Here is a 24,531-nt window from a genome sequence, read left to right as displayed (position 1 = left end):
CAGAGTCAATTATAGCGATCGGGTCGCGCCGATCTAGATCTTTTATACAACTCCAGACTCTGTATTCGTCACCGCCTCGCTCCGGCGATTCGTCCGATACAGCGTCTTCCAAGTCCGGACCCCGTTCATCGAATCGTTCTGACGTTTATTCTCAGCCTTTTCCTCCTTTTCTTCTTGGTTCCTCGCCTTGCGTTCGGCGGCCCGTTCTTCCTCTTGGGCGGCATGCAAGATGTTGGATCCTCCCGGGTGAGAGACGAGGCTCTTTCCGCGCGTCCTCCTCCTACGAACAGCCGGGGTTCGAGACAGGGCAGAACCGGCTGACGGGGAAGCCTCGACTGTGCCAGATTGTGCGGCCCCATCGTCGGTCGTCCGATCCGTTCGGGTGAGCCTGTGCAGACGATGGTTGATGCGCTCCGCAAAGCTGACATCAGGATCGTCTGCCAGGTCGTAATCGTCGTCGACAGCTGCCCCAATCTTGGAAAGATGTCTCGCCTGCATTTGATCATCAGCAGTGGCGATCATCTTTTCGATATCCACGTGTTCCTCCCAGATGTCAGTGACATCCGTTTCCGAGGTGGTTATGCAGGCACGCACTGCAGGCACGGCTTCGGTCAGCGCGATGGCATCTCCCTCAGGGGACACAATCTGGCTCACTCTCAATCGTGTCTTCCAAATCCAAGGTAGACATGGGATCCCGCGGTAGCCAAAGGAACGTCTCCAGAGGATCGTGATACCACGGTTGATGCGAGTAACTCTGCATTCGAGACGGGGCCGGCAAGTCGTCCCAGTATGGATTATAGCTGTGCTGCTTGACGACCTGTATCGGGTGTCCGGAATGGCCCTTCTTTTCCAGACGTTCGCCTTCCAGCGGGGGAGCAGGGCAGGCGGGCATTATGGGTTTCTTCTCGCTAGTCAGGTAGCGGTCGAGAGCAGTGTCCACTTTTAGGGTGAACCAGCGGTCGAGGAAACGGCAAGGCTGCGCAAGGATTCGCCACAGCTTCGACTCCTCCATGACGACGTTGTCATCATCTTGGTCGGCCACGACAACTAGGCGACGGATAGCATCGATGCCGTCGCCCTCCTCGGTACGTAGCCTGTGGACGTCAACGACATCAGTATGAAGCGCATCATTTCAAGCCGTCTGTTCTAAGTCTCACCTAGCGAATCTGGCTTTAACTATTCGGGTTAGGCCAATTTTCACAAAGGCTAAAATCGGGAGTAAAAGGCCTGATAGGGCGGCCAGGGCCTTCTGTTTTGCGAGGATCCTATCGTCGCGACATCAGCTTGGAATTGTCGGGACACACGCAATGTCCTGCTCACATGAAGGCTAGCATCGAAAACTATCGCATACGAGTCAATTTAGTAAGATAAGGGAATTGCTTCAAGGACGAAGCATACTTACGCAAGTTACTGAGATGGCAAGGTTGGTACGATCAGATTCAGCGCAAGTATCTCCAACAAGAGATGTCTGACTCACAGAGCATAACGTCCAAACTATAGCGCAAGTATCGTATGCAGTTTCTCTTGCCGTTGTTCTCGTACTGAGGATAATTTGATATCAGTATTCAGTCGCAGATCGCCTCAGTCAGGTAACAGGCAAGCTCACTCTTCTACCGTAGATGTAGAGGTAACTGCGGCGGTAAGAGACTGACGGCAGGAGCATCGAACGTTAAACCCACTTCTACCCCGCCCCTAGTGAGAAACGTACCATTGGCAGCGAAGAAGTAGACGAAACAGAATGGCAACACGAGAGGGTTGTAAAGACAGAAAAGGTTGCAGATCGATATAGCGAGGACTGCGTTGGGAAGCTGCAAGAAGCGAAAAATCAACTCTGAGGTCTGCACCCACGCTGCAGACATACAGACTCCTCACCTGGAGGAACCACGACACGGTCGAATGGGCGAGGCGGAAATCTCGAGTACGAGGGGTAAAAGCCTTGCGCATGCTGAAGAGGTAGAAGATGAGGGGCAACTACAGGTGCACAGCACACGTCAGCAGGAATCGACTGAGACACTGGGAATTTGGTGCTTACTCCGACTCTGGCTAATTCCGCCATAGATTGGATGGACGTTTGACTGTGCAGAGAATGAAGCCGCCCGAACCAGTGTTAGCTCAGTCGATGTGTCGCCTGGAGCCCACGACTCACATGAGGAAATACGATGCGTAATAGGGAGCAGCGGCCGGGAACGAGTCTGCGACGTTGTTCAAAACGTTCTGTGGTCTGAACCGGGAAGTGATGTACGACTCGACAGCTGTTCGCCCGATGCAAAAGAAGATAACGATGTTGACCTGTCTCACAAAGACCGAAGAGGTCAGTAGCTATCGCCTGTCCGCCCCAACTACCAACTAGCCGTTTGCGTACCACTTGGAAGATCCAGAAACGGTGAATGACAGCGTTGTGCACATCATACCCTGTGACCAGTGTTTCTGCCTTGTTGGCCACGACCAAGAGGAGCGGACAGATGGACAACGAGATTGACGCTACAAGAATGACGGGTATAGTGTTGGTGATGAACGAGGCCAGCCTCTGGTGATCGACTAGGTAGTCGTTGAGTGCGGGAAAGATGCTGGCTAAAGTCCCTACAGAGGCCAAACTGATGACACCAGACACGGGAAAGCTGAAAGATCCAATGCAAGCGATGTTAGCTCGCGTGTTTCAGCGTATGTGTAAGAGTGGCCCAGCTTACATCCAGGCGACTGTCGTGATGAAGATGATCACGCCGATGACCCAACCACGAACAACTGCCGCGCGATAGACGGACTTGGATAGCCGCGGCCAGATCAGGTCCGAGTAATGCGGACAAGGTCGAGTTTGACATCCGAGAGGATACAGGTCAGATGAGGGAAGCTCCGCCAGAGCTCGACGCGCCAGTGCCGCCGTCCGAAACGTGACGAAAGCCGTTGACGATGGCTGATATTCGGACAGAGGCATCTCTTTGGCTTTTTCCAGCTTCTCTGTCAGGACGGCCAGTTTGGCCGAGAGATAATCGATAAGAGGAAGGTTGTCCTTGTGTAGGCTGTCGAAACGATGGGACAGAGGTTGATACGGATCGAGATACTCCCGGGGCACTGACAGAAGTGCTTCCCAAACGGTACCTGGGGTCGGTGCAAGTGTTTCGTTCCCGGTGGTACTGCGCTGATGTGTCTGACAGCCGGGCATGAAGGGTTCCAATGCCGTCAACAAGACGTTCTTGCCGATCAGTCCATCCTCGTCGGTCGAGCGGAGCTTTTCCAGCGACTCTCGTTTCGGGCCTTTCGGAGCCGAAATGGTGTCTCGAAATTCGGATATATCTTTCATGACCCGCTGAGCCAAACGTACGTGTGCCTAACAGCCGTGATACAACAGCCAATCAGTGACGTGCCGCCTGTACGTCAGGAAAGAAACGATTCTACTCACGCTTTCCAGCTGCTTGATCACCGCATCTCGCCTCTCCCGCAGCCGTCCCAGCTCTCCCAACTTGTGCACCAGGATGACATCCTCGATGATCTTGTTCCTCGCCGAACTGAGTGTCATTCCCGTGCTTACGGCAACATCGGTCACACCCATCACAACAGAGCCCATTGCGGTTCGAGTGATGTCCATGGACGGCTTTGGGGTCCCGGCAATAGCCTGAGCCCTCCCGGCTTGCTTCTTGACGAAATGCGTGGCCGCATGCTTCCACTGTTTCGGCGGTGCAGGCTTGTGCAGGTGTTCAGAAAAGTAGTAATGCAAGTGCTTCTCATCCCGCATAGCAGGCGGGATGTTGGTGACCATGATCGTACGGTATCGTTTCCACCCAGGGGCGTCGAGACCGAGGCTCTTTGCCGTCTTTTCAGTCTCGGTCGGGGACGGTTCTCCATCGCTGACCTGGGTCTGATCGACCCGGTCATCGCGCTGAGTGTTTGGATGTAGGTGTTCGCCCATAGGCCAACCGTTAACCGAGGATTTTCGACCGGGCAAGAGCTCGCTCATCTCGCGTTCTTCCGTCTCTTCCTGGATCGCCAAGACGTTCCGGTCCCCATGCTCATTTCGAAGGGCAACGATCCGTTTTCGAATCTCTTCCTTCCGATACATCAGCACACCCCAGATGACCCAGATTAGGTTGCCTATCCAAGTTATGACTAGCCAATAAAGCTACGGAAAGGGATCAGTCTTTCAGTGACCTGCCTTCTAAGTACGACTATCTCTCAACCTCTTCAACTCACCAGAACAACATGCACCCATAACCATCTCCTTTCATTCGGGTTCTGCGCCGATCGAATCCCCGCCTTGTTCATCGATTCGCTCTCAATATCATTAGGTGCGTAAATGATATGCAAGGGCGCGAGGACGACCATGGTCGTACACAGATGCAGGAATATATACCATACTATGCGCATGGCAACAGCTTTTTAGCTCCTTGCCCGTATTGAATGTGGACCAGGTGATGAGGAACAGATGACATAAGACTTACGACACCCGCGGAGGAACCGAGAATGGGCGGTACAGTCTAGGCCTACCCGGCCGGGAAGATCCTTCTCAGGGAACATGATGACAGAGTATATCCAGATCAGAGGCCACTTGCTGCGGGAATGAAGGTAAGCATCGTCGTTATCAGCGTCTTGTGATCTGGAGATGAGATCGGGCGTCAAGAGCTTACGGTAAAGGCTCTGCGGGATTGATCGCGTTCCAGCACCTATTCTCATACAAGCTAAGAATCGATCGCCGATGTGAAACGCCCTCAGCTATGAACCCGGTGATAATGACTACCTAACCACACTCACTAGCTAAACTCCCAACTCTCTCTCGAACCGAGCAGCCTCTGTACCATCCCAGCCCTTGCCGCCCTATCGTCGGTGAACCCTTCCTTGCCCATCGCCTTGAACCCTTGCCTGAAATGCCTCTCTTGCAGTTCATGTCCTTCATTCTCCTCGTGTACGGCGATGTTGTTATGCCTCCCCGCTCTCCAGTACGCCCAGCTGAATATCCTTCTCTTTGGCTTCTTGTGTGAAGGCTCGCCTTCTAATCTAGCCCGTCGAGCTGTCCGACGGTATATCCGGTGGTTCTTAGGAATCGGGGCTCCTTGTTGTCCCCTTCTTCGAGGCACATGTCGAAGGATCTCGAACCCCAGTAGACATAGTCCTCCTAGACCTAGCGTAAGGTAGAGGGAGGAGAGGAGACCAGAGTATTTGCCGGTAAAGTTGATACCCTCGAGATCGGACATGGTATTGTACGGCCGATCGACGCCAGGCTTATTGTATTATGTAGGACCCGTAAAGGGTGTGTATATTAAAGTACGAGTAGCAGGAGGAAAAATCCGGTGGCGTGGGAAACTTGGTTTAGATCAAAGGATATCGCAAAAGTCGGTCGTCCGATCACGTAGAGCGCCGTACGTCTACCACATGTTTACGCTCGCTGAGAGAGTGTGTTTCGATCGATAAGATGAGCAAGGAAGGTAGCCGGATCGCAAAGGCGAGGGAGATATCTAATCCTATAGCATCGACAGCCTGGTGCCTATTAGCTATTGAGCTAATACTGACTGAATAGTTGTGGCGACCATCGAACAAGAACGAAGTCATTATGATCGGGACGACAAGGACAAGGATGGAGGAAAGGCCCAAACCGCGCGGGGCTCCACACAAACCGAAAGCGAAGTAAACAAAAAAAATCGCAGCCCGTAGGATCCCGTCGGGATGCCCAGAAAGTGCATCATACTTTATAATAGAGATATATAACAATCGAGAGGCAGTAGGTAGCAGTGTCCATCAAGCGCATTGTCCGTATCATGTCGTTTTGTCCGTAAAGCAGAAAGTATTGTCCATTCCCATCACCTTCCCGCAAGCTCTGTCCATTTCGCGCCACCTGAGCGCCACGGCTGGTCGTCTGAGTTCCCTCTCGTCCGGAGAGGTGGATCTTGTTGTTACCCGTGTCCGTCACCATGTAGACGTTCTTCAAGAAGGGATCTGAGGTAGTTCAACCAAATGAGCTTGATCTCTGCCCTACGAGGTCTAGACTGGGTTGCTTACCGCCGATCAGCCAGGTGCCCTTGTCATCGATCGCAGAACCGGTGATCGAGCTCAAACACCTTCCCATGGGCTGGTTGACGTCGACCGGAAGCCAAGCTGCAAAGACAGCAATTTTATTTCAGCAAACAACTACGGGATTCGTGTTGACCAGTCAATGACTGAAAGGCGTACTGATATCCCGAGGATCGATGCTGAACGCTACCGACCCGAATTGAAGGTAGATGACTTCCGTCATCGTGCAAGGAACAGTATACCCGCCTTGACCGTCACTGAATTGATACCGCAGGACAAAGAACCTTGTTCGGTTAGACTTGTCACGTGACGCGACGCGTCTCGCGAGCGAGCTATAGTAGCGAAAAGACCCAAAAGCACTTACAAACTACTCTAGTATCAGTTACTATTGTTTCCCTAGTGATTTCTATGGGAAACAATAGGTATGTATCCTTTAGATATTTTAGAGTGCTTTTGAGACTTATGAGAGTGATTTCTATGGGAAACAATAGGTTATGAGCCCAGAGGGTCTCGCTCGTCGAATCTGAACGACTCCCGACTACGACGAACGACCGCTCTCGCTTTCGCATGTCGGATATCGGCGAACAGGATATAACAGATACCTGGCTCCCTCCCGACGCACCTATCCGCTACACATACCCATTCGATCGATTCACTCTACCACACTCGTTACCGAAACCTACGGACACCTATAATCCCGATTCATCTTACGATCACCTACTCAAATCGAGCGGATACCTACACGAGCTCGCAGCCAATCATAGTGACCGCTTCTCCGCGCGTCAAAACAAACCATCTTCACGACCTCCCTCACGACAAACAAAAGCGCGCGTCGCGCTTCTCACATCTGCATCCGATATGTCCGACTCCGACGATGACAAACGCTCGACGAAGACGCCGGTCTTAAACGAGATGGCAAGCAACTATCCGGACTGGAAAGAGGGTGTAACCGACGCACTCGCTGCCAAACGTTTACTGCGACTTTGCGTCAGAGCCGAAGGAAAGGCCGATGTCAAAAAGCCGCAACCAGCCGAATCGGGGGATGAGCAGGATGCTTGGGACGACAAGGCGATGCAGGCGATGGCGATTATCAGAAGGACGTTGGGAACTCATCGGGCTATGATCCGAGGATTGGAAACCCCCTACGAAGCCCTCGAGACCCTTCATAATCACTTCTCTCAAACTACCAAATACGATATCGCCACGCTACAATCACGATGGATCAACTCCAAACCGACCGGAAACCATTTCCCCGAATACATTACTCAAATGATCGAGCTCAAACGAGCGATGAAGGACTGCGGCTGCGTACCATCTGTTATAGCGACACGCGCGTACGCCGGACTCGAGTCGTACCAACTCCGGCGGAGTTGTTCAAGGAGCATATCGTATTGTATCACTTTGTATCAGCATTGTAGTATATAGTCTTTCATCTGTTATTACATCTATATACCCTAGTCCTACGTTCTACATTACTCCCGGATATGTCCTCGCAGGTATACATCGAGCCGGTCTTCCCTGGAGCCTTCTCGACGCCTAACAGAATAACAGATCATCCGAGTTCCCCGAGTAATGACTTGAACGTAGCAACTGGAGAACCGTTGGTGCTGAGCAGCATAGGTTCTCCCTCTCGGCCGGAGGCTCATATTACGGTCACCGGCACCTTCTACCCGAATGGTACTCCGACGGAGACGGTCTTGATGATCGACTCAGGAGCGACCAGTTTGTTTATAGACACCGAATTCGTCGAGCAACACGGATTCGACCTCATTCCTTTAGAACGACCCCGACCACTCCTGGTCATTGATGGGAGAGAGATCTCTTCCGGTGCAGTTACACACCGGGTACAAGCTAGACTACGTATCGGTAGACATACCGAAACGGCGTACTTCTACGTATGTAGCCTCGGAACTTTCACAACGGTGCTCGGCCTACCATGGTTGAAGGAGCACAACCCCCGAATTGACTGGGAAATGAGCGCAGTAGCGTTCGAAGATAAGTGCGTCCAGAACGGATGTACACCAGCAAAAGAAATAGTATACTCCCCCGTGGATTACGAAACGGAGGAGAAGGAGTTACGTTCAACGGACCGAATCAAAGGAGGGGTCACCGAAGAACTAGTAGTGGCCTACCTCAAGGCCAATGATGAAGAAGAAGAGAGGGTGAGGCGTCCCGACTTATGGGATTGGGACGACAAGCCAGCGGAGAGTTTCCCGGGAGACCTGGACCCTCCCGAATATATGGAGACGTTACGGAAGGTGGTACCGGAGAAGTACCACGCTTTCCTCGGAGCGTTCTCCAAGACCAAGGCCGACGAATTGCCGGCACATAGAGACTTCGATCACTCGATCGACGTAGAGGAAGGGAAAGTACCCCCCTTCGGAAAACTCTACAACCACTCCGAAAAGGAGAGCGCCGAATTGAAGCGCTGGATCAAGGAGAATCTTGATAAAGGTTTTATCAGGGCTTCGACGTCACCCGCCGCAAGTCCCGTATTGTTTGTCCCGAAGAAGGGAGGAGAGCTCAGGCTCTGTATTGATTACCGGCGTTTGAACGCCATTACCACAAAGGATCGGACCCCGTTACCGCTGATTTCCGAGACGCTCGATAAGTTAACGACAGCGAAGGTTTATACCAAGTTGGACCTCCGAGGAGCGTACAACTTGTTACGAGTAAAGGAAGGGGACGAATGGAAGACAGCTTTCCGTACTAGATACGGACTGTTCGAGTGTCTGGTGATGCCGTTCGGATTGACGAACGCTCCGGCGACGTTCCAAAGGTGGATGAACCATGTGTTCAGGGACCTTCTGGACGAGTCCGTCGTAGTGTACCTGGACGACATCCTCGTGTTCTCTCCCGACGAGACTGCGCACGAGAGACACGTGAAGGAGGTGTTGCGAAGGCTACAAGAAAATGGGCTGTACGCCAAAGCAGAGAAGTGTGAGTTCCACACAACAGACACGGAGTTCCTTGGATACGACGTGTCTCCGGGAGGGGTGAAGATGAACCCCTCCAAGGTGTCGTCCATAGAACAATGGGCGGCGCCTCGAAACCTGAAGGGACTACAGTCGTTCCTGGGTTTCGCCAACTACTATCGGAGGTTCATCACGAACTACTCCCAGAAGATACAGGGGATGACGAAGCTCCTGAAGAAAGGAGTGCGGTTTCAATGGAACGAATCCGCAGAGACTGCGTTCGTAACGCTGAAGAAGGCATTCACGCAGGCGCCTATACTGGCGCATTTCCAGGAAGATGCAGAGGTAACGTTGGAAACGGATGCCTCGGCCGGAGCGATTGGAGCAGTGATGTCGCAGAGAGGTCCGGACGGAAAACTCCGACCAGTAGCGTTCATGTCGAAGTCGTTGACTCCCGCAGAGCGGAACTACGACGTCCACGACAGAGAGATGCTGGCCATCGTCTACGCCTGCAAGATATGGCGACACTACCTGGAGGGACCTCACCCTATTCGGATCTTTACCGATCACAAGAACCTCGAGTACTTCCGAACGGAGAAGCTACTGTCGAGGCGACAAGCAAGATGGTCTCAGCTGTTGAACAGTCTGAGCTACACCCTGGAGTACAAGCCGGGGGTGATGAACGGCAAGGCCGACGCCTTGAGTCGGAAGGAGGAGCTCCTAGAAGAGAGCGAACCAAGACAGACCGAGACGATGCTACGGCCCATGAATTTCTCGGCTACAGCGCGGGAGATTCCTCCGCAGCTACAGATCAACGGTACCCTGCCAATTCCCGGCGAGGACCTCCGGAGAGACCTGTTGCAAGGTTACGAGGCGGACGAAGTAGTCAAGGCCATCTTGGAGAAGATGGAGAGGGAGCCCAACGAGCAGGGTCCCTACAAGAAGGATGGCGAGGGGTTCCTAATCTACAAGGGACTCCTGTACGTCCCTGATGTGGAGTCGGTAAGGGTCCGACTGATGAAGTACGTGCACGACGGCAAGCTCGCGGGGCACTACGGGCGAGACAAAACGGAGGACCTCCTCTCGAGAGACTTTTATTGGCCCCGAATGAGAGACTGGGTAGGCAACTACGTGGCCTCGTGCTTGACGTGCCAGAAGAACCGCCGTCCCCGACAAAAGCCGATCGGAGAATTGGCCCCTTTACCTGCGGCGAGGAAGCCGTGGTCGTCTATCACTTGGGACCACATCACGGACCTCCCCGAGTCATTGGGCCAGGATGCAATCCTGGTAATCGTCGACCGCTTCAGTAAGCGGGCACACTTCATCCCGTGTCGAAAGGATAACAACGCCTCGTACCTGGCGAAGTTATTCTTCTCCCATTACGTCAAGTTGCACGGGTTCCCTGATCAGATTATCTCGGACAGAGGAACATTGTTCATGTCTAGCTTCTGGCGGGATGTATGTGCTTTTGCGGGTGTCGAGAGGAGATTCTCGACGGCATACCACCCGGAGACTGACGGACAAACGGAGAGAAGCAACTCGACGTTGGAACAGTACCTGCGGAGTTACGTGAACTTCCAGCAAGACGACTGGGCGGAGTTGTTGCCTCTGGCGGAGTTCGCCTACAACAACTCCAAGCATTCCGCCATAGGGATGTCGCCTTTCATGGCCTCCGAGGGGACTGACCACAAGTTCACCATCCGGATGGCCGAAGTACCCAATGAAAGCGCGGATGAGTTCAGGGAGCGACTCTCGAACATCCACGAATCAGTAATCGGGGCGTTGGAGCAAGCAAGGGTGGATATGGCGAAATACGCCAACAGAAAGAGGCGACCCGTTCCCGACGAGGGAATGGAGGTCGGGGATCAAGTGATGTTGTCTACGGACCACATCAAGACGGTTCGTCCCAACAAGAAGTTGGACTACAAGACCCTCGGACCTTTCAAGATCACCGAGGTCGTGGGAGATGCGAAGATGGCGCGAAGGTTGGAGCTTCCCGAGCAACTGCGGTGGGTACACCCCGTGTTCCATGTCTCGATGCTGATTCCGTACAAGCGGAACGAGCTACCCTCGCGGGAACAGGTCCCGCCTCCTCCTCCAGAGGTGGTGGATAACGGTGATACCCAGTGGGTAGTATCTGAGATCGTAGACTCGCGGAGCAGGAAGCGGGGACGTCAGACGCGTACCCAATATCTGGTGCGGTGGGAAGGTTACGAGGATGAGTATAACGAGTGGGTACATCCGGAGGACTTCCACCATGACGACCAAGCGGTGCTGGATTATCATCGACGATACCCAAACAAGCCGAAACCTGCTTTCGAGGAGTACGGCGATGCCTAGGGCGTTCGGAGCTCGCCCGTAACGGGGGGATCCTGTTATAGCGACACGCGCGTACGCCGGACTCGAGTCGTACCAACTCCGGCGGAGTTGTTCAAGGAGCATATCGTATTGTATCACTTTGTATCAGCATTGTAGTATATAGTCTTTCATCTGTTATTACATCTATATACCCTAGTCCTACGTTCTACATTACTCCCGGATATGTCCTCGCAGGTATACATCGAGCCGGTCTTCCCTGGAGCCTTCTCGACGCCTAACACCATCTATCGAACCTACCGAAAATCAAATGGTGGTTCTTATGCACGCTCGCCTCCGAGAATACCCGACCGATCACCCATACCACCGCGCATTCAACCAGATCGATTTCAAATACAACGACAACCCAGGCGCCGTCGACCTCGACTACTTCCGACGATTCGTGATGAAAGCCCAGCATGAGGTGAATAACTCGAACATCGTTGAGGAGGAGGAGGAGAAGGCGTTTATGACCCAAGCTCAAAAACGTGGCCTCAACTACGCGAGCAAGAAGAAGAATCCCGGGCAGAGCCACGGTACAGTTACGAACTCTTTTACGACTACCCTCAGCAAAAACTTATCATCTCTCTCTATCGATCGTACCCGCGACCAACTTTACTGTCGTTTCGAACGCATCCCCGGCCATAGGACGGAAGATTGCAAGCATCCAAAGTTCGATATTAAAGTATGGGAAGCAAACAAAGCGAAGCGAAGGGAGAGGGAGAAAGCCATGATTGCGGAACCCGATCTCGGGAAGGGGGATAACGATGGACATGATAGATACGGAGGCCGGGCCGGAGATCGCAGCGGTTCCCGAAGCCCGACTTACCAGCAGAGTGCGCATGTAGCTAGCGTTTCGGATGACGTGATGACCAGCGAATTGGACCTTTACATATCGAGTCCACGAACGGGCGTGGGCAAATCGGACTCCAATCATCACGCCGCACTCATTGCCGACATTAAGAGCTACGAAACCTGCGCTGATTCCGGATGCACGAGGTGCATGTTTAACGATCAGACCATTTTCGAGAACTCCCCGAACTTCAAACCGTGCAACATAGCGGTACGTGTAGGTGACAACCGGGTCATCTGGGCAAAAGGTGTCGGGGATATCACGCTACAGACGAAGCTCGATGGAACTTGGCAACCTTACACCATTGTCCTACGAGGTTGTTTGTATGTTCCGGAACTGCACACCAACCTTATCTCGATATCGCATTTGGGAAAAGAAGGATTTACTACGGACTTCGACGCGAAAGGGGTAAAGGTCTTTCAGAACGGCAAAATGGTCATCACTGGATCGATCAAGAACAATCTATACTTGTTCGATCTGCGGCCGTTAGACCCTCATCACGCGAACATCGTATTGGATGCCACAATCTTACACAAACGATTCGGGCACTACCCCATGCGGAAGATGTCCAAACTACGGGACGTAGTCAACGGCCTCGACATTCCGCCATCTATGAAACTACCAACATGCGAAGCATGCGTTCAAGGGAAGGCTACGCGGTCTTCTTTCCCACTGCGACCTTTTCAACAACGAGAAATCCTAGAACTATTGTCCGTAGACCTCGCTGGCCCGTCGAAAGAAGAAAGTATCAACGGAGGGAGATACTTCATGGTAATAAAAGATCATGGCTCCGATCTCTATACCGTATTCATCTTACAGAAGAAGAGCGACGCGTTTGAGAACTTCAAACGGTTCGTTATCGAAAGCGAAACCCAAACCGGCAAGAGATGTCGCAACTTTCGATCCGACAACGGAGGCGAGTTCTTAGGCAGTAAATGGACTGACTTTCTCCAAGAGAAGGGTATTATCCATCAAACGACGACACCTTACACCCCGGAACAAAACGGTAGCGCTGAACGTGCTGTAAGAACAATCAAAGAGGGTGCTCGAACAGCGCTGTTACAATCCGGTTTATCCAGTCGATATTGGAGCGTCGCGGTGGAACATTTTGTCTATACACGCAACCGTACTCTCGTTAACGGGTCCACTACCACACCCTACGAACGGTTCTATCAGAAAAGGCCGGAGGTCGGGCACCTTCGTACTTTCGGGTGTGTCGCCTATGTACATATCCCGAAGGAGAAGCGAGTGTCAACCTGGGAACCTAAGGCTCGAAAGGCCGTATTCGTGGGCTATGGCGAGGACAAGGAACATAAGCGGGCGTGGATACTCTATGATCCTTACCATCGGAAGAAGATTATATCATGCCACGTAGTCTTCTGGGAAAACGAATTTTGGGCAAAGGGTAAACAGGGAACTGGAGAAACACTTCTTAACGAGGTCGACCGAGAATCCGGAGACAGGGAAGTATTTCTCGATGATGTCAGCTCAGACATCGAAGACACTCCCGATGATATTGATCCACCAAGACCACCACCTATACCCGCGCCGGAGCAGCCTCTTCCGGATAATGAGATTCCACCTCCGATCAATCAAGATGGTATCAGGAATCCGGAGGAAATCGTGCCCGAAGAGCGACGAGCACCGGCCGTACCACCAGCGATACCTCAGCCAGAATTAAGGGAAGCGAGACCGGTACGGGAAAAACGTAGACCTGTCAGGTACGGAGACTATGTGCAACTGGTGCAACACGAAGATCGATTGGATACACATATAGAAAGCGCTTTTCTGTCAAACGCGGAACAAGATCATCGGCAACCCCGATTCGACGAAGCGAAGCTAGAAGAGCTTAGATCTATGGCGGAGAACGAGGTATGGGAACTCGTTCCACCACAGAAGGGAAGGAAAGCTATCGGGTGCCGTTGGGTATGCACGGATAAACAACTGGTCGAAGGCACGAAGCCGAAAGCACGACTAGTCGCACAAGGTTTTTCCCAAATACCCGGAGTGGATTACAACGAGATCTTCTCCCCGGTTATACGCCTAGAATCGGTCCGTTTTATCGTCGCATTGGCCGCGATGTATGATCTCGAAATGATACAGGCCGACGTCAAAACAGCGTTCTTATACGGCGTACTAGAGGAGGACCAGGTATTTATGAAACAGCCACCGGGACATGAGGACAATACGCACCCGGACTGGTGGTGTTGCCTGAGAAAGGCAATCTACGGACTCCACCAATCGCCACGAGCCTTCTATCGACACATCAAAGGGGTCTTGAAAGGAATCGGACTGAAAGCACTGTTTTCTGACTACTCCGTATTCTCGTCAAAAGACCACAACGGAGTGATCACGATTTTGGGCCTCTACGTCGACGACGCCATACTCGTGTGCTCCTGCAAGAAACGCCTAGCCGAGGTACGATCCTACCTCTCCACACAATTCAAAATGACGTGGACCGAGGAACCGAAGATGCTTCTTGGTATCGAAATCGATCGCAACCGTACGGAAGGCACAATCAAGATATCTCAACGCAGACTCGTGGAAGACATCCTGCAACAATTCCAAATGTCTATGTGTGCGCCGGCTCGTACCCCCATGACAAACATCTACGAAGCGTATGAAAAAGATAAACGTCCGACTCCACAAACACAATACCCGTTTCTATCGTTTATCGGAAAAGCGAACTATCTCGCGAGAGGTACTCGACCCGACCTATCGTTCGCGATAAGCCATCTTGCAAGCTTCTGCGCTACCTATCAAGACATCCACTGGGAAGCGTGTAAGCACGTAATGCGATACCTCCGTGGAACTACCTCGTCTCACATCACCTATAAGAGAGGAGAACAACCCATCCGCGGCTACAGCGATGCCGATTGGGCGAACGATGCCGGAGACCGTCGTTCCATCGGCGGCTTTATCTATACGATGGCTAGCGGACCTATCTGCTGGGCGGCTAAGAAGCAAGCAGTCGTTTCCCGCTCCTCGACCGAAGCCGAGTACATCGCTCTCGGGAGCGCCAGCAAAGAAGCCCTTTGGCTAATCTCCCTCGCTAAAGAAGCCGGAGTCGAATCGGTCACTCCACTACCGATGGTGATTTACGAAGACAATCAGTCTAGCATCAAACTAGCTCGTAATCCGGTGAATCACAACCGTACCAAACACATTGACGTTACGCACCACGCGATCAGGGAAGCTATCGAGAACGGAACCCTAGAACTCGAGTACATCCCTACCAAAGACATGCTGGCCGACTGCATGACCAAGCCACTCAACGGGATTCAAATTCGCTACCTCTCGGACCTCATGGGTCTCTCGATATCTTAGGCTCGCCGGAGTCGACATCTTTCGAGTTCGCCGAAATCGTCATCAACATATTCGAAGAGACGTCGAAGGGAAGTGTCACGTGACGCGACGCGTCTCGCGAGCGAGCTATAGTAGCGAAAAGACCCAAAAGCACTTACAAACTACTCTAGTATCAGTTACTATTGTTTCCCTAGTGATTTCTATGGGAAACAATAGGTATGTATCCTTTAGATATTTTAGAGTGCTTTTGAGACTTATGAGAGTGATTTCTATGGGAAACAATAAGACTTGCGCAAGAAAGACAACTTCGGGACCGTCACTTACGGAGCGGCACCTTCGATAAGCAGGTGGATGGCATCGGCATCAGCGGGAGGAAGGTACATCAAGGTAGTTCCTGCAGCGCGTCCCACGATTAGCTAAAACCTGGTATAATACTCAATCAGTCGTTGCTCACCAGTATCTAAGATCACCACTCGGCCTTCCTGAACGGCTACGTCCCCATCGACCATGACGGCTCCCATTCGGGTGTTCCAGAATCCGCTCTTGTCCGCTACATCCAGAATCTGGGTTGTCGCCGCGTTCATTTTACCAGCATCGTAGCCACCGATAGTGAGTTGACCAGTATTCTCCCCGTCGGCTGAGGGGATTCTCGATATCAGTGAAGACACAATGAGGCTGTAAGGACGGCTTAACGTACCGACCCGGCCTAGCGCGTAGGCGACAACAGCGTTGGGAATGACACCGGTATCCATCAGACGCTCTGGCAGATTCCTGACACCCTGAGCGGTGAGGACCTGGTATACACGAGAGAGTAGTAGTATCACTAGTGAATTAGTGATCGATCCTTCCACATTCGACAAATGTATGATCAAGACTCACGCCTTGAGCGGTCCCGAGAATCCCGACAAAAGGCGTCGCAGGGTTTGCAAACTGGTCGTCCACCTAAAATATCCAACCAATACAGTCGTTGAAATCAATCAATATCAAGACACTTTCCTCCGCTTTTGTATCGCAAGAAAGAATGGAAACTTACCGTGTGAGCCGACCCGAAATCGAACTGGTCGACAAACATCCCGGCGATCCCGAACTTGTCGGTCGCGCTTGTCATTGCAGCGTAGCCGAGACCATAGGTGATGTCAAAGTTCTTGGTTCCGAGTTCTGGACATAAAGAAAAGGAGGTGTGCAATTCGTGATCAGCTTGGGTCCTTCAAATGGGCTTTTGAGGTGAGAACAGGAGGGTGCCTGGGCTACAGGACTCACTAAATGTAGAGCTGTCGTCAGAGGACAAGGTAACCCGGCAATTCTTGCAATCCCTACGAGCGAAACCACATGATGATCAGAGACATGAGAACCTCAAGCTCCACTCCGGAAGGCTGAACTTACTTGTTCCCGATCCAAGTATCAGCCCTCAAGTCGAACACCCACATCAGCTCAGCTTACACCGCCGCGTTGCAACAAGAACCGAACAACACCCGCTACTCACGATCCCGTATCGATCAACATCGGATACTTCTTGCCCGCACTCCCCACCTCGATCTCGGCGATATACCCCGTATCTACACTGAAAATGCTGTAATCCACGCTCTGAGCTGCAAGGCTACCGGAAGAATGGGTGACGACGTCTTGGTCGTCGGCGCGTTGAGATTGAGTTTTGAGAACGGCGAGAGAGTTGAGAGAATAGCCGGATGCAGTATTTCCTTTGGCTGTACGAGTATAGTAAACTGTTACTAAGGGTGCCTGAACGATGAGATGATGTACAGGAACGAGAAAGAAGCTTACGGTGCACAATGGTCTTCACCCCAGCTGGCCAAGCATCAAAGCCCACCGACTCATTACCCGCGGCCGCCTTTAGCCCCGCTTCCGCTACATTCGTAGTGTTTCCTGCCTCCTCGCCCACGACTGCGGCTTTCAACACTCCCGAGCTCGATCCTGAACCCGAGCTAGGTTTGACCTTGTGCGCAGCCTTCTGTTCTTCCGTCCATTCCAGGACTTTCGCGGATCCTTGTTTATATTCTTCCCTCAGGTGGTCGAGTAGAGGGTTGACATAGGCTCTTTTTGCGACCTCTACTTCGTTTTCGTTTGCGTTCGAGGGGGAGTGATGAGGATGGGAGGGTGAATGGGGAAGAAATCCGGGAGTATGGAAGGGGTTGTACCGCTTCAAAGGGGGGTTCTGGCGCTGTTCATCGACGGAGCGGGTCGTGCCCTGGTTGGATCGAATCGCACCAAGAAAAAAAGAATGAAACTGACAATCAGCTAATCACACGACCTGGGGATTGACCCACTCCGACTCACGTTAGTCCGCCTTCGAACAAAAGGAACGCTCTTCAGAACCAAGTTGACACCCTTTCCTTCCAGCTCTGTAGCGGAAACCTTTGCAAGGATATCCGGTCCTGAGTCCGAGCCCTGGGAGATGGAAACGGCGTTGGTGGTCGATGTAAGGAGGAGGGAGAGGGAAAGGAGGGTCAGGAGGAAGAGATTGGTCGGGCGAGGGGACATAATGGTATCTGTTGTGGGGAGGTAAGGCGTTTTGTGGTTGTGAAATCACTCGGTCCAGCCGTTGAAATGAAATGCTGCGACCAGAGGGAAGTAGAGGTATGAAGGTGATTGCGGTTGTGGTTGATGATCCGTGTAGATGAAAGGGCAGAAGGTATACGAAGATGTTGTGAAGGAAAGGTGGACCAAGACGAACGGTGAAGAGTGGAAAGGTATAAGATGAATGAAAAGACGGGCGAGTTGTGGAGTCGATATCGATCTGGACCGAACGGGGAATGTCGCGGTCGCGGGGAGGTCGAGTGACTTTAAATCGAACTGGACCAGGATCGAGAGGGAGATGGCTGACCGCGTCGCTGCGTCGCTGATGGTAGATGTTTGATCGTCTCCCATCGACCCCCCGGCGTCATCAATCAGTACGGTTCAGCTTCTCCTCTTTCCTTCTCCTACCTTTCGATCTCTTGAAACTTCACCATCATTTCATCAACACGGCACGGCGAGAGGGACGACGGACAACAAAACGATGGCGACAAGGGGTCAAGCTGAAACTCGAAACACAGACCCTCCCGCGCGCGCGCGAGCTGCCTAGAAGTCGCGTGGCAGAGAAAGTCCTTTTTCTTTTTCACTTGTTCCATGATCCACTCGACAATCAATCGCGCAAGCGATGGCGCCCGGCAACGTGGGAACGCCACTTTCCCTTTGTTCGAGTTGAAACTTCACATCATGGTTCCCTGTTGGAGCGAACCCGCAGGCTGCGGCATAAGGTGACTGGGCCAATAGCGCGCAGTCTCTAAGGGAGGCTACATGATGCAACCTAAGTGACCTCGATCGGGCAGCCTATCAGTCGGTCGTCCTGGATCCCAGAAGAAACATCGTTCTGGGAGTCGTAGAAATCGTGAAGTGATCGTGAAGGATGTTCTTCACCTGCCTTTACTATGAACTTGGGGCGGGTGTAGCGCTGCTAGTTCGTATATAGGGTTGATTGTGACCCTATATTCTGGCGTACAGAATTCACACGCTATTTGAGATTGAAAGCTAACGATATAGGTACAACTGGTTCAACACCCTACGACGCAGCAAGAGGTGCAGGAGGAAAAGATCAGGAATTGCCAATCGAGGCGGTTGACCCGACGGACTCGAGGTTCGAGGTCTCTGTACCGGGGCGATTCAAGTCGCTATCAACGGATGAGGTGGACTCGCGACGCAGACGTTTCTCGTCTGCACCGCGTGCAGGGTCGGTGAGCTGCCTCTTGAGAGATGGCCTTCCAATACTGCGATTCTCGCTTGGTATCTCTCCACTCCCAGCGGTATAATGAGAGTATCGATCGGAAAGATCGGACTCTCCATCCGATGATTGAGCTTCAGCGCTTTCATTCCCGCCAGCGTATACGGTGGGGTACGGTAGTCTGATCGTCCAGACCCCTGTCATGATAAGGAGCCCGACAATCGCTTTTCCCCTGGCCATCTTGACTTCCCTTTTCAATTGTACGAGATACACTCCCGCAAACAAGCCGTGCTCCAAGTCAAAGAATTCCCTCACCCTCTGGCCGTTGCCGTACACGTTCGACGCCAACAGAGACTTGCGCTTCTCGTTAGCATCGAAAACAATGGGCAAGAGTTCCTTTTCACTTTTCACAGCTTCTTTCACTTGGTGATAGAAGCCGCTGAGTTGTTTGAGGATCTCATCCTCCCCACCCAAGATGGGCTGGACGAATTTGCCATTCGGCGCCATGGCGTAATTTAGGAAGGACGCTTCTGTTGACGAGAAGCCCATCGGGAGTCTCTGCGTCCTTCTGGAACATCTCGAAATCCGCCTCTTCGTCGAGGGGCCGTGTGTCTACGTTACTGTGTTCGGTGGGCATCTTGTCAGTGGTGGATTTTGATTTATATTTGTTGTTTGACCGGGTGGCAAGGTTGTAGTCGACTTGGGTTGATTTGAGACGCAAGTAGAATGCTTCTCACAAGCGGAAAGGTAATGAGTCGACTTTTCTCCCTCGCCGAGTATATGTAGTCGCTACTGAAGCATGCGATGGCGTGGTAGCTGTGGGGGCGAGTTAGGGGTACAAGACAAAGGATGGCTGTTTCAAGCAGAACCTCACAAGATTGGTCATGCCACGGCCGGGCAGAATCTGCAGAGAGCGAGAAAGAACGCCCTTTTATGTAGATTTCCAGTATTTCGTACGACCATGTAAGACGGTATGAGCACGGCATCATGTGAGCAGATGGGCAGATGATCGAGAAGGCCGGCTTGCCAAACCACTGCACCGCGCGCCTATCTTCGATGGAGTTGCGGATCTCCTGACCAGCTGCATGATAGCGACGCGCCATTTGTTCGTCTATATCTTGGTGAATAGGCTTGGGTATCGTTGAGTCTTCCTGCTCATATTCAGCAGGCAAATACTCTCACCCTCTCGAGAGTGATGGGTTGTAGCCCCCGATCGCTGAAATCAGCCGAAGCTGATGAGCGCATCGAGCTGGTTTCGGGAAACGATAGAGACGAGTCGATCTCTATTCCATACCAGCGCACTGGCCGCGATATTCTACAAGTCTGACCACAAACGAGTCATGGTACAAAGCGGATCGACACGCGTGATCCAGATGTATTACCAACAATATAACTAGTACACATTCACGGGGAGGGCGATTTGAATTTGAGGGAGAGATTCAAACTGTTGGCAGCGTCGGTAAGACTGGGAGGAGCTGCAAGATCAGAGGAAGTTGACGAAGAGATCGATGTCGATAACATCGGTTTCTTCGACTCTGGATCCTCTGTGTCAATGGAATTGGCTTCGAAACGCCTCCTCTTGAGGGTTCCGTGCAGCGAGCTACCATCGGGCAGAGTCACAGGCGGTGTAGTTGGCTCCTCCTTGATGATCGACGAGCCAGTCTTGTCATCGTACTTCGTCTCCTCTGTCTGCTCGATGGGAGGCTCGAGCCGATCATGATAAGGAGCATTGATGATCAGTTCCATACGGAAGAGTGGGTCCTCGTCGGATTTTCTTCTGATAGACCGACCCAGACAGAAGTGGATCTCCATTTTGTACTTGTTCCAACCTAGACTGAGTCTATCGGTTGCCCAGAATGATTTGTACTTCGAGGCAAAAGACAGGGTCTCTTCTGTCTGTGATCGCAAGGCCTTTTCCAGCCCGTCAATCCTCTCCTGAAGCGTCAACGGACCTTCTTGCTTGAGAGATTCCATCGTTTTGTCATAAAGTTCCCAGAGCCTAGTGATAGGGCCTTCGCCACCCATCAGATCTTCCATGGTCCCGGTGTCTTTGAAAATCGCGGGCGATCTGCGTTTGGGTTTGGAAAAGTCGTAGACTACTCGGAACATGTAGAGCTCGCCTCTGTTGCTAATTTTTTTAGCTTCATAGCCGTCGACTTTGCGGAACAACTCCATGTGTGTTGCGTTCAGTAAGGGGTTATGAAACTTCTGGAGGCGATTGGTGGATGGTACGTGAGTTTGTGCAGATAGGGTATCTGAAAGGGCAAGGTCATGGAAGAAGATCCCCCATCCTGCTCAACCATTATAGTATCCGTTCCAGCTTCTTGCGAGCAGAGCTATCGCATTTATAGGGGCTCCGCGACAAAGGAGATATGCTTCATGGGAAACACGTCACCATTGATCATGTGACCAATGCATACGATACAAGAGAGAAAGGAAAGGGTCTTGACGAGCATACCGCGTGAGAAAGCGTATCCTCACGACTCGACACAAGAAGCAAGGCGGTAGTCCATATGTTCAATGCAACATGTTAAGAGAAAAAGAAAGAGACTCGGATCGCCATGTTTTCCCTCCGTGCCGACCTGTTATCGCTTCGTTCTGTTCTCGTTGACAGTTCGTTGTCAGTCCGATAGGCAACGGCGGGGTGACCAGACTCAAATACGCACTCAGCTTGAGATCTGAAACGTACCACAACCCCCTTTGACCGGAAGCTGATGAATGACGTAATGACATCGTCGGGACTATTTCGGTGATTCCCGAAGGAGCGAGCTGCGAGCATCGACCTTTGTCTACAACAAACAACCTTGGCATCGGAAACGACATCGACACCGCATCTGATACAGAAGTAGATCCTGATTCCATACTTGGGAAACCCTGAACGAATCGACGAGATATGCCTTCCGCTCAGATGTATCACCAGGTCCACCTGGCCTTGCTCGGTCTGATCATCCTCTTCTCCTTGCTTGGATGGACGATCTCGGCAGGTTTCGTCAACAAGAACTGTGAGTCCATCTTGGTTCAGGATTCCTATCCTACTGTCAGCTCGGTTTACGTGAGAGAGGCCTCCCCAACCGTAAGGCTGAGTCCATCCGTATCGCAGACTATATTCATCGAACGGCAGAGGGTCTCGAGGTAGCTGCAAACCTTCTGATATTCCTCGCCGCGTTAGCGTTGTGAGTTCCGATTGAGCTCGAGGCCGCACAGAATTTGAAGGCTCTTCCAAGATTCGTCTGATAAACATCTGCTGATCTCTACTGTTTCCTCTCGTCTTGCTTGTCCCTGTGAATGCCTCGCCGTCTCGCAGCCTCGTATTCTCCTTCACGAACATCGGACGTCCAGGATCTGCCATCAAATCGGTATGGGTTGAGCTGCTAGTTTTGGGTTTGCTCTGGATCGTGGTTGTTAGTGAGTACGCCCGGAATGCTATGTCTGTAACCTCGACCAATACTTCAGATTGCTCGAGCTGGACAGAAGGCTTGAGGTCACGTCATGGATATCTCCCTTTATCCCGAGCGGAAACTGACATACTCCTCTCTTCTCTCGTACGACAGGTGCGGCAGGAACACTATCGGACGACCTGGATCAGACCGATTGCGGAGACGGCTTCGCAAATTGCGAGTACGTCCCCCTGCAGCCATACCACTTTCTTGCTTTTTGGCTGGGGACTCCGCTTGCCTCTCGATGCGGTCCCCCAGGAATCGCATAAGATGAAGCTGATATACTGCTGTCGGATTTCCTGGCCTTATGGGAACAGCCTGGGGAGAGCTGCAGCGGCGTTTACCTGGTTGACGTGGATCGCTGTAAGTATCATGATGTCTGAACCTGATATCTCGACCGGCTTTCATTCCGCTCTTCCGGGTCGAAAGCTTAACAATCAACGTCCTTTCTCCCAACTGCATGACCGTGCTATCCTCCACTTTCTCGTTATTCCCGACATGCTGGACTCGCTGGACTCGAAACCGCAGGCGACCCTTCTTTGGGGCTGGTTGCTCACCTGGGCGATCGCAAACAGGTCGGCTCCGATGCAGTCCCATACAATCTGGAACGAGAACACTCGGGATCATGCTTGAACGCCATGGTCGGGCTTGAAAAGGCCAAGATGCAACAGGGAACACGAATTAGGTTAAAAGCGTATCAGGCGTACCTGTACCTAAGAGGCTAGAATCCTGACGACGGCCAATGCCTCGCGATATGCAGCTGTACTCGATCTTACAGGAAGTCGTTGAACATGGTATAAGTCGGCATAGGGACGTTCAGCATGTCAGCAAGACGAAAGGTATATCTCTCAGGCAAAGACGACCCACATGATTTCTCGGCTCATGCTGGATAGCTAATCTTTCCGCGCCCGCAAACCGGTGTTCAACCAGCTACATTCCGCTGCTGTCTCCTAGCGATGTTCGAGATCGATTTGGTGGGGAACTGGAACCCGGAAAGCACCTTCTTTCGAGATAAAACAGCGAGCAGCGTCCGCCGCATCTAGGCTCTCATCCTGACTGAGCCGATCATATGGCTTCTGTCAGGACCCAGGCAAGCTTTTTCATGATAGTTTGGCTGTGTTTGAGAACACGCCGGACCGCTCAAGGTCATGTTTGCGGTAGGCTTTACGCGCCTATAGATCCACCGATCAGGACAGGTAGTAAGGAGAGCATGAGAAGAACGTGGGTCATTCGGCTTGGCCTAAGTACTATGTCATCGAGCTTGTATCTGCTCGCTCGAGCGAGATCATGACAAAGATCGCCCGCAAGCATTTCGGTGCGAGTGGTCGTGATATCCCATCGATTTGGTGTAATCAGGATGATGGGTAGCCAAGGAAGCCCAGCCAATGCCATATATCGGACGACTTCGTGAGGTCATTGAAAGCTCTTTATTTAGGACTTCAGCTTATATAACCGTTTTGTAATGCACAGCACACGTTCACAAGCAGAAGGGTCATCGAGGGCGATATATCCGTAAACCAAGCAAATTGACAAAGCGAAGGACCTATCCTTTCGGTCTGCCTCCTCTTCACAGTACTGTAGCAGCGAACTTGAAGTGACGTTTTTCTGGTTTCCAACAAGTAAGTACGGTAACGTGGAAAGCGGACAAGATTATCGCAGGCATCTTTTTGTGGCGTCAAATTGTGCCCGTAATGTGCGCAGTTTGCTCTCGTTGTTCTCTCCGTATACAATCCGTGCTTTTGGGACAAATGAGGAAGAATGCTCCTGTCGAGGCGCTTGAGATGAAACAGATGGCGCGATTACCGGCGGCGTGGTGTGAATTCAGTGCAAGGAACGTTTTCCTCTCATGATTCCGACTAACCTCTCTCTCTGTGCCATCGAAGGCCAACTCTTCAACGACTTCGTCTCAGGAGCACGACTGACGTACTACAATGATATCCCCTGTCGCCCAAG

At 52.0% G+C, this 24,531-nt stretch overlaps 7 protein-coding genes across 7 annotated transcripts; 2 read left to right on the top strand and 5 right to left on the bottom strand.

Annotated features, from left to right (window-relative positions):
- Positions 1 to 286: 286 nt before the first annotated feature.
- On the bottom strand, positions 287 to 1,437 carry HD553DRAFT_146522 (uncharacterized protein). The gene is made up of 4 exons (XM_046176708.1): positions 1,403 to 1,437; positions 1,321 to 1,340; positions 1,158 to 1,265; positions 287 to 1,094 (listed from the first exon to the last, which is right to left on the bottom strand). The coding sequence occupies exons 2-4, from the start codon at positions 1,332 to 1,334 to the stop codon at positions 632 to 634; spliced, it is 585 nt and encodes a 194-aa protein (XP_046032823.1). The 5' UTR covers positions 1,335 to 1,340; positions 1,403 to 1,437; the 3' UTR covers positions 287 to 631.
- On the bottom strand, positions 1,229 to 5,292 carry HD553DRAFT_146470 (uncharacterized protein). Its single transcript, XM_046176707.1, has 14 exons — positions 4,744 to 5,292; positions 4,620 to 4,670; positions 4,434 to 4,543; positions 4,186 to 4,349; positions 3,398 to 4,114; positions 2,688 to 3,325; positions 2,363 to 2,618; positions 2,147 to 2,289; positions 2,033 to 2,075; positions 1,873 to 1,971; positions 1,709 to 1,808; positions 1,607 to 1,647; positions 1,478 to 1,541; positions 1,229 to 1,410 (listed from the first exon to the last, which is right to left on the bottom strand). The coding sequence occupies exons 1-14, from the start codon at positions 5,181 to 5,183 to the stop codon at positions 1,382 to 1,384; spliced, it is 2,895 nt and encodes a 964-aa protein (XP_046032822.1). The 5' UTR covers positions 5,184 to 5,292; the 3' UTR covers positions 1,229 to 1,381.
- A 340-nt stretch (positions 5,293 to 5,632) lies between these two features.
- On the bottom strand, positions 5,633 to 6,222 carry HD553DRAFT_319746 (uncharacterized protein; the record flags this gene model as incomplete). The annotated part of the gene is made up of 3 exons (XM_046181066.1): positions 5,633 to 5,922; positions 5,986 to 6,081; positions 6,157 to 6,222. Coding segments are annotated over 3 exons (416 nt in total), but the record flags the coding sequence as incomplete, so codon positions are not given.
- Positions 6,223 to 12,651: 6,429 nt separating this feature from the next.
- On the top strand, positions 12,652 to 12,903 carry HD553DRAFT_255939 (uncharacterized protein; the record flags this gene model as incomplete). The annotated part of the gene is made up of 1 exon (XM_046177354.1): positions 12,652 to 12,903. A coding segment is annotated over one exon (252 nt), but the record flags the coding sequence as incomplete, so codon positions are not given.
- A 2,397-nt stretch (positions 12,904 to 15,300) lies between these two features.
- Positions 15,301 to 17,181, bottom strand: HD553DRAFT_319743 (aspartic peptidase domain-containing protein). Its single transcript, XM_046181065.1, has 8 exons — positions 16,910 to 17,181; positions 16,810 to 16,833; positions 16,687 to 16,739; positions 16,460 to 16,584; positions 16,306 to 16,368; positions 16,124 to 16,220; positions 15,881 to 16,063; positions 15,301 to 15,820 (listed from the first exon to the last, which is right to left on the bottom strand). Exons 1-8 carry the CDS (start codon positions 16,927 to 16,929, stop codon positions 15,747 to 15,749), a joined length of 639 nt encoding a protein of 212 aa, XP_046032819.1. The 5' UTR covers positions 16,930 to 17,181; the 3' UTR covers positions 15,301 to 15,746.
- A 1,834-nt stretch (positions 17,182 to 19,015) lies between these two features.
- HD553DRAFT_326917 (uncharacterized protein) lies at positions 19,016 to 21,316 on the bottom strand (the record flags this gene model as incomplete). The annotated part of the gene is made up of 5 exons (XM_046181749.1): positions 19,016 to 19,753; positions 20,016 to 20,045; positions 20,182 to 20,292; positions 20,324 to 20,456; positions 20,550 to 21,316. 5 exons carry the CDS (start codon positions 21,314 to 21,316, stop codon positions 19,016 to 19,018), a joined length of 1,779 nt encoding a protein of 592 aa, XP_046032818.1.
- A 578-nt stretch (positions 21,317 to 21,894) lies between these two features.
- Positions 21,895 to 23,303, top strand: HD553DRAFT_353069 (uncharacterized protein; the record flags this gene model as incomplete). The annotated part of the gene is made up of 6 exons (XM_046183741.1): positions 21,895 to 22,143; positions 22,242 to 22,314; positions 22,446 to 22,546; positions 22,693 to 22,759; positions 22,896 to 22,941; positions 23,154 to 23,303. Exons 1-6 carry the CDS (start codon positions 22,035 to 22,037, stop codon positions 23,301 to 23,303), a joined length of 546 nt encoding a protein of 181 aa, XP_046032817.1. The 5' UTR covers positions 21,895 to 22,034.
- Positions 23,304 to 24,531: the final 1,228 nt, after the last annotated feature.

This window comes from Filobasidium floriforme (assembly GCF_021052385.1).
Source record: "Filobasidium floriforme strain CBS 6241 chromosome Unknown HD553scaffold_28, whole genome shotgun sequence".
In the NCBI taxonomy this organism is placed as follows: Eukaryota; Fungi; Basidiomycota; class Tremellomycetes; order Filobasidiales; family Filobasidiaceae; genus Filobasidium; species Filobasidium floriforme.
The sequence above is the reverse complement of the archived record's forward strand: the minus strand, read 5'-3'. Positions and strand labels throughout refer to the sequence as shown.

Coding starts and splice junctions, on each gene's coding strand:
- HD553DRAFT_319743 (XM_046181065.1), bottom strand. CDS start 16,929: ATGTTGATCGATACGGGATC. Junction 16,585..16,686: donor TGACGACAGCTCTACATTTA/GTGAGTCCTGTA, acceptor CTTTATGTCCAG/AACTCGGAACCAAGAACTTT. Junction 16,221..16,305: donor TTCTCGGGACCGCTCAAGGC/GTGAGTCTTGAT, acceptor CGTGTATACCAG/GTCCTCACCGCTCAGGGTGT.
- HD553DRAFT_146470 (XM_046176707.1), bottom strand. CDS start 5,183: ATGTCCGATCTCGAGGGTATCAACTTTACCGGCAAATACTCTGGTCTC. Junction 1,648..1,708: donor CTACTTCTTCGCTGCCAATG/GTACGTTTCTCA, acceptor TCCTGCCGTCAG/TCTCTTACCGCCGCAGTTAC. Junction 1,542..1,606: donor TCTACATCTACGGTAGAAGA/GTGAGCTTGCCT, acceptor AATTATCCTCAG/TACGAGAACAACGGCAAGAG.
- HD553DRAFT_146522 (XM_046176708.1), bottom strand. Junction 1,095..1,157: donor GTTAAAGCCAGATTCGCTAG/GTGAGACTTAGA, acceptor TGACGTCCACAG/GCTACGTACCGAGGAGGGCG.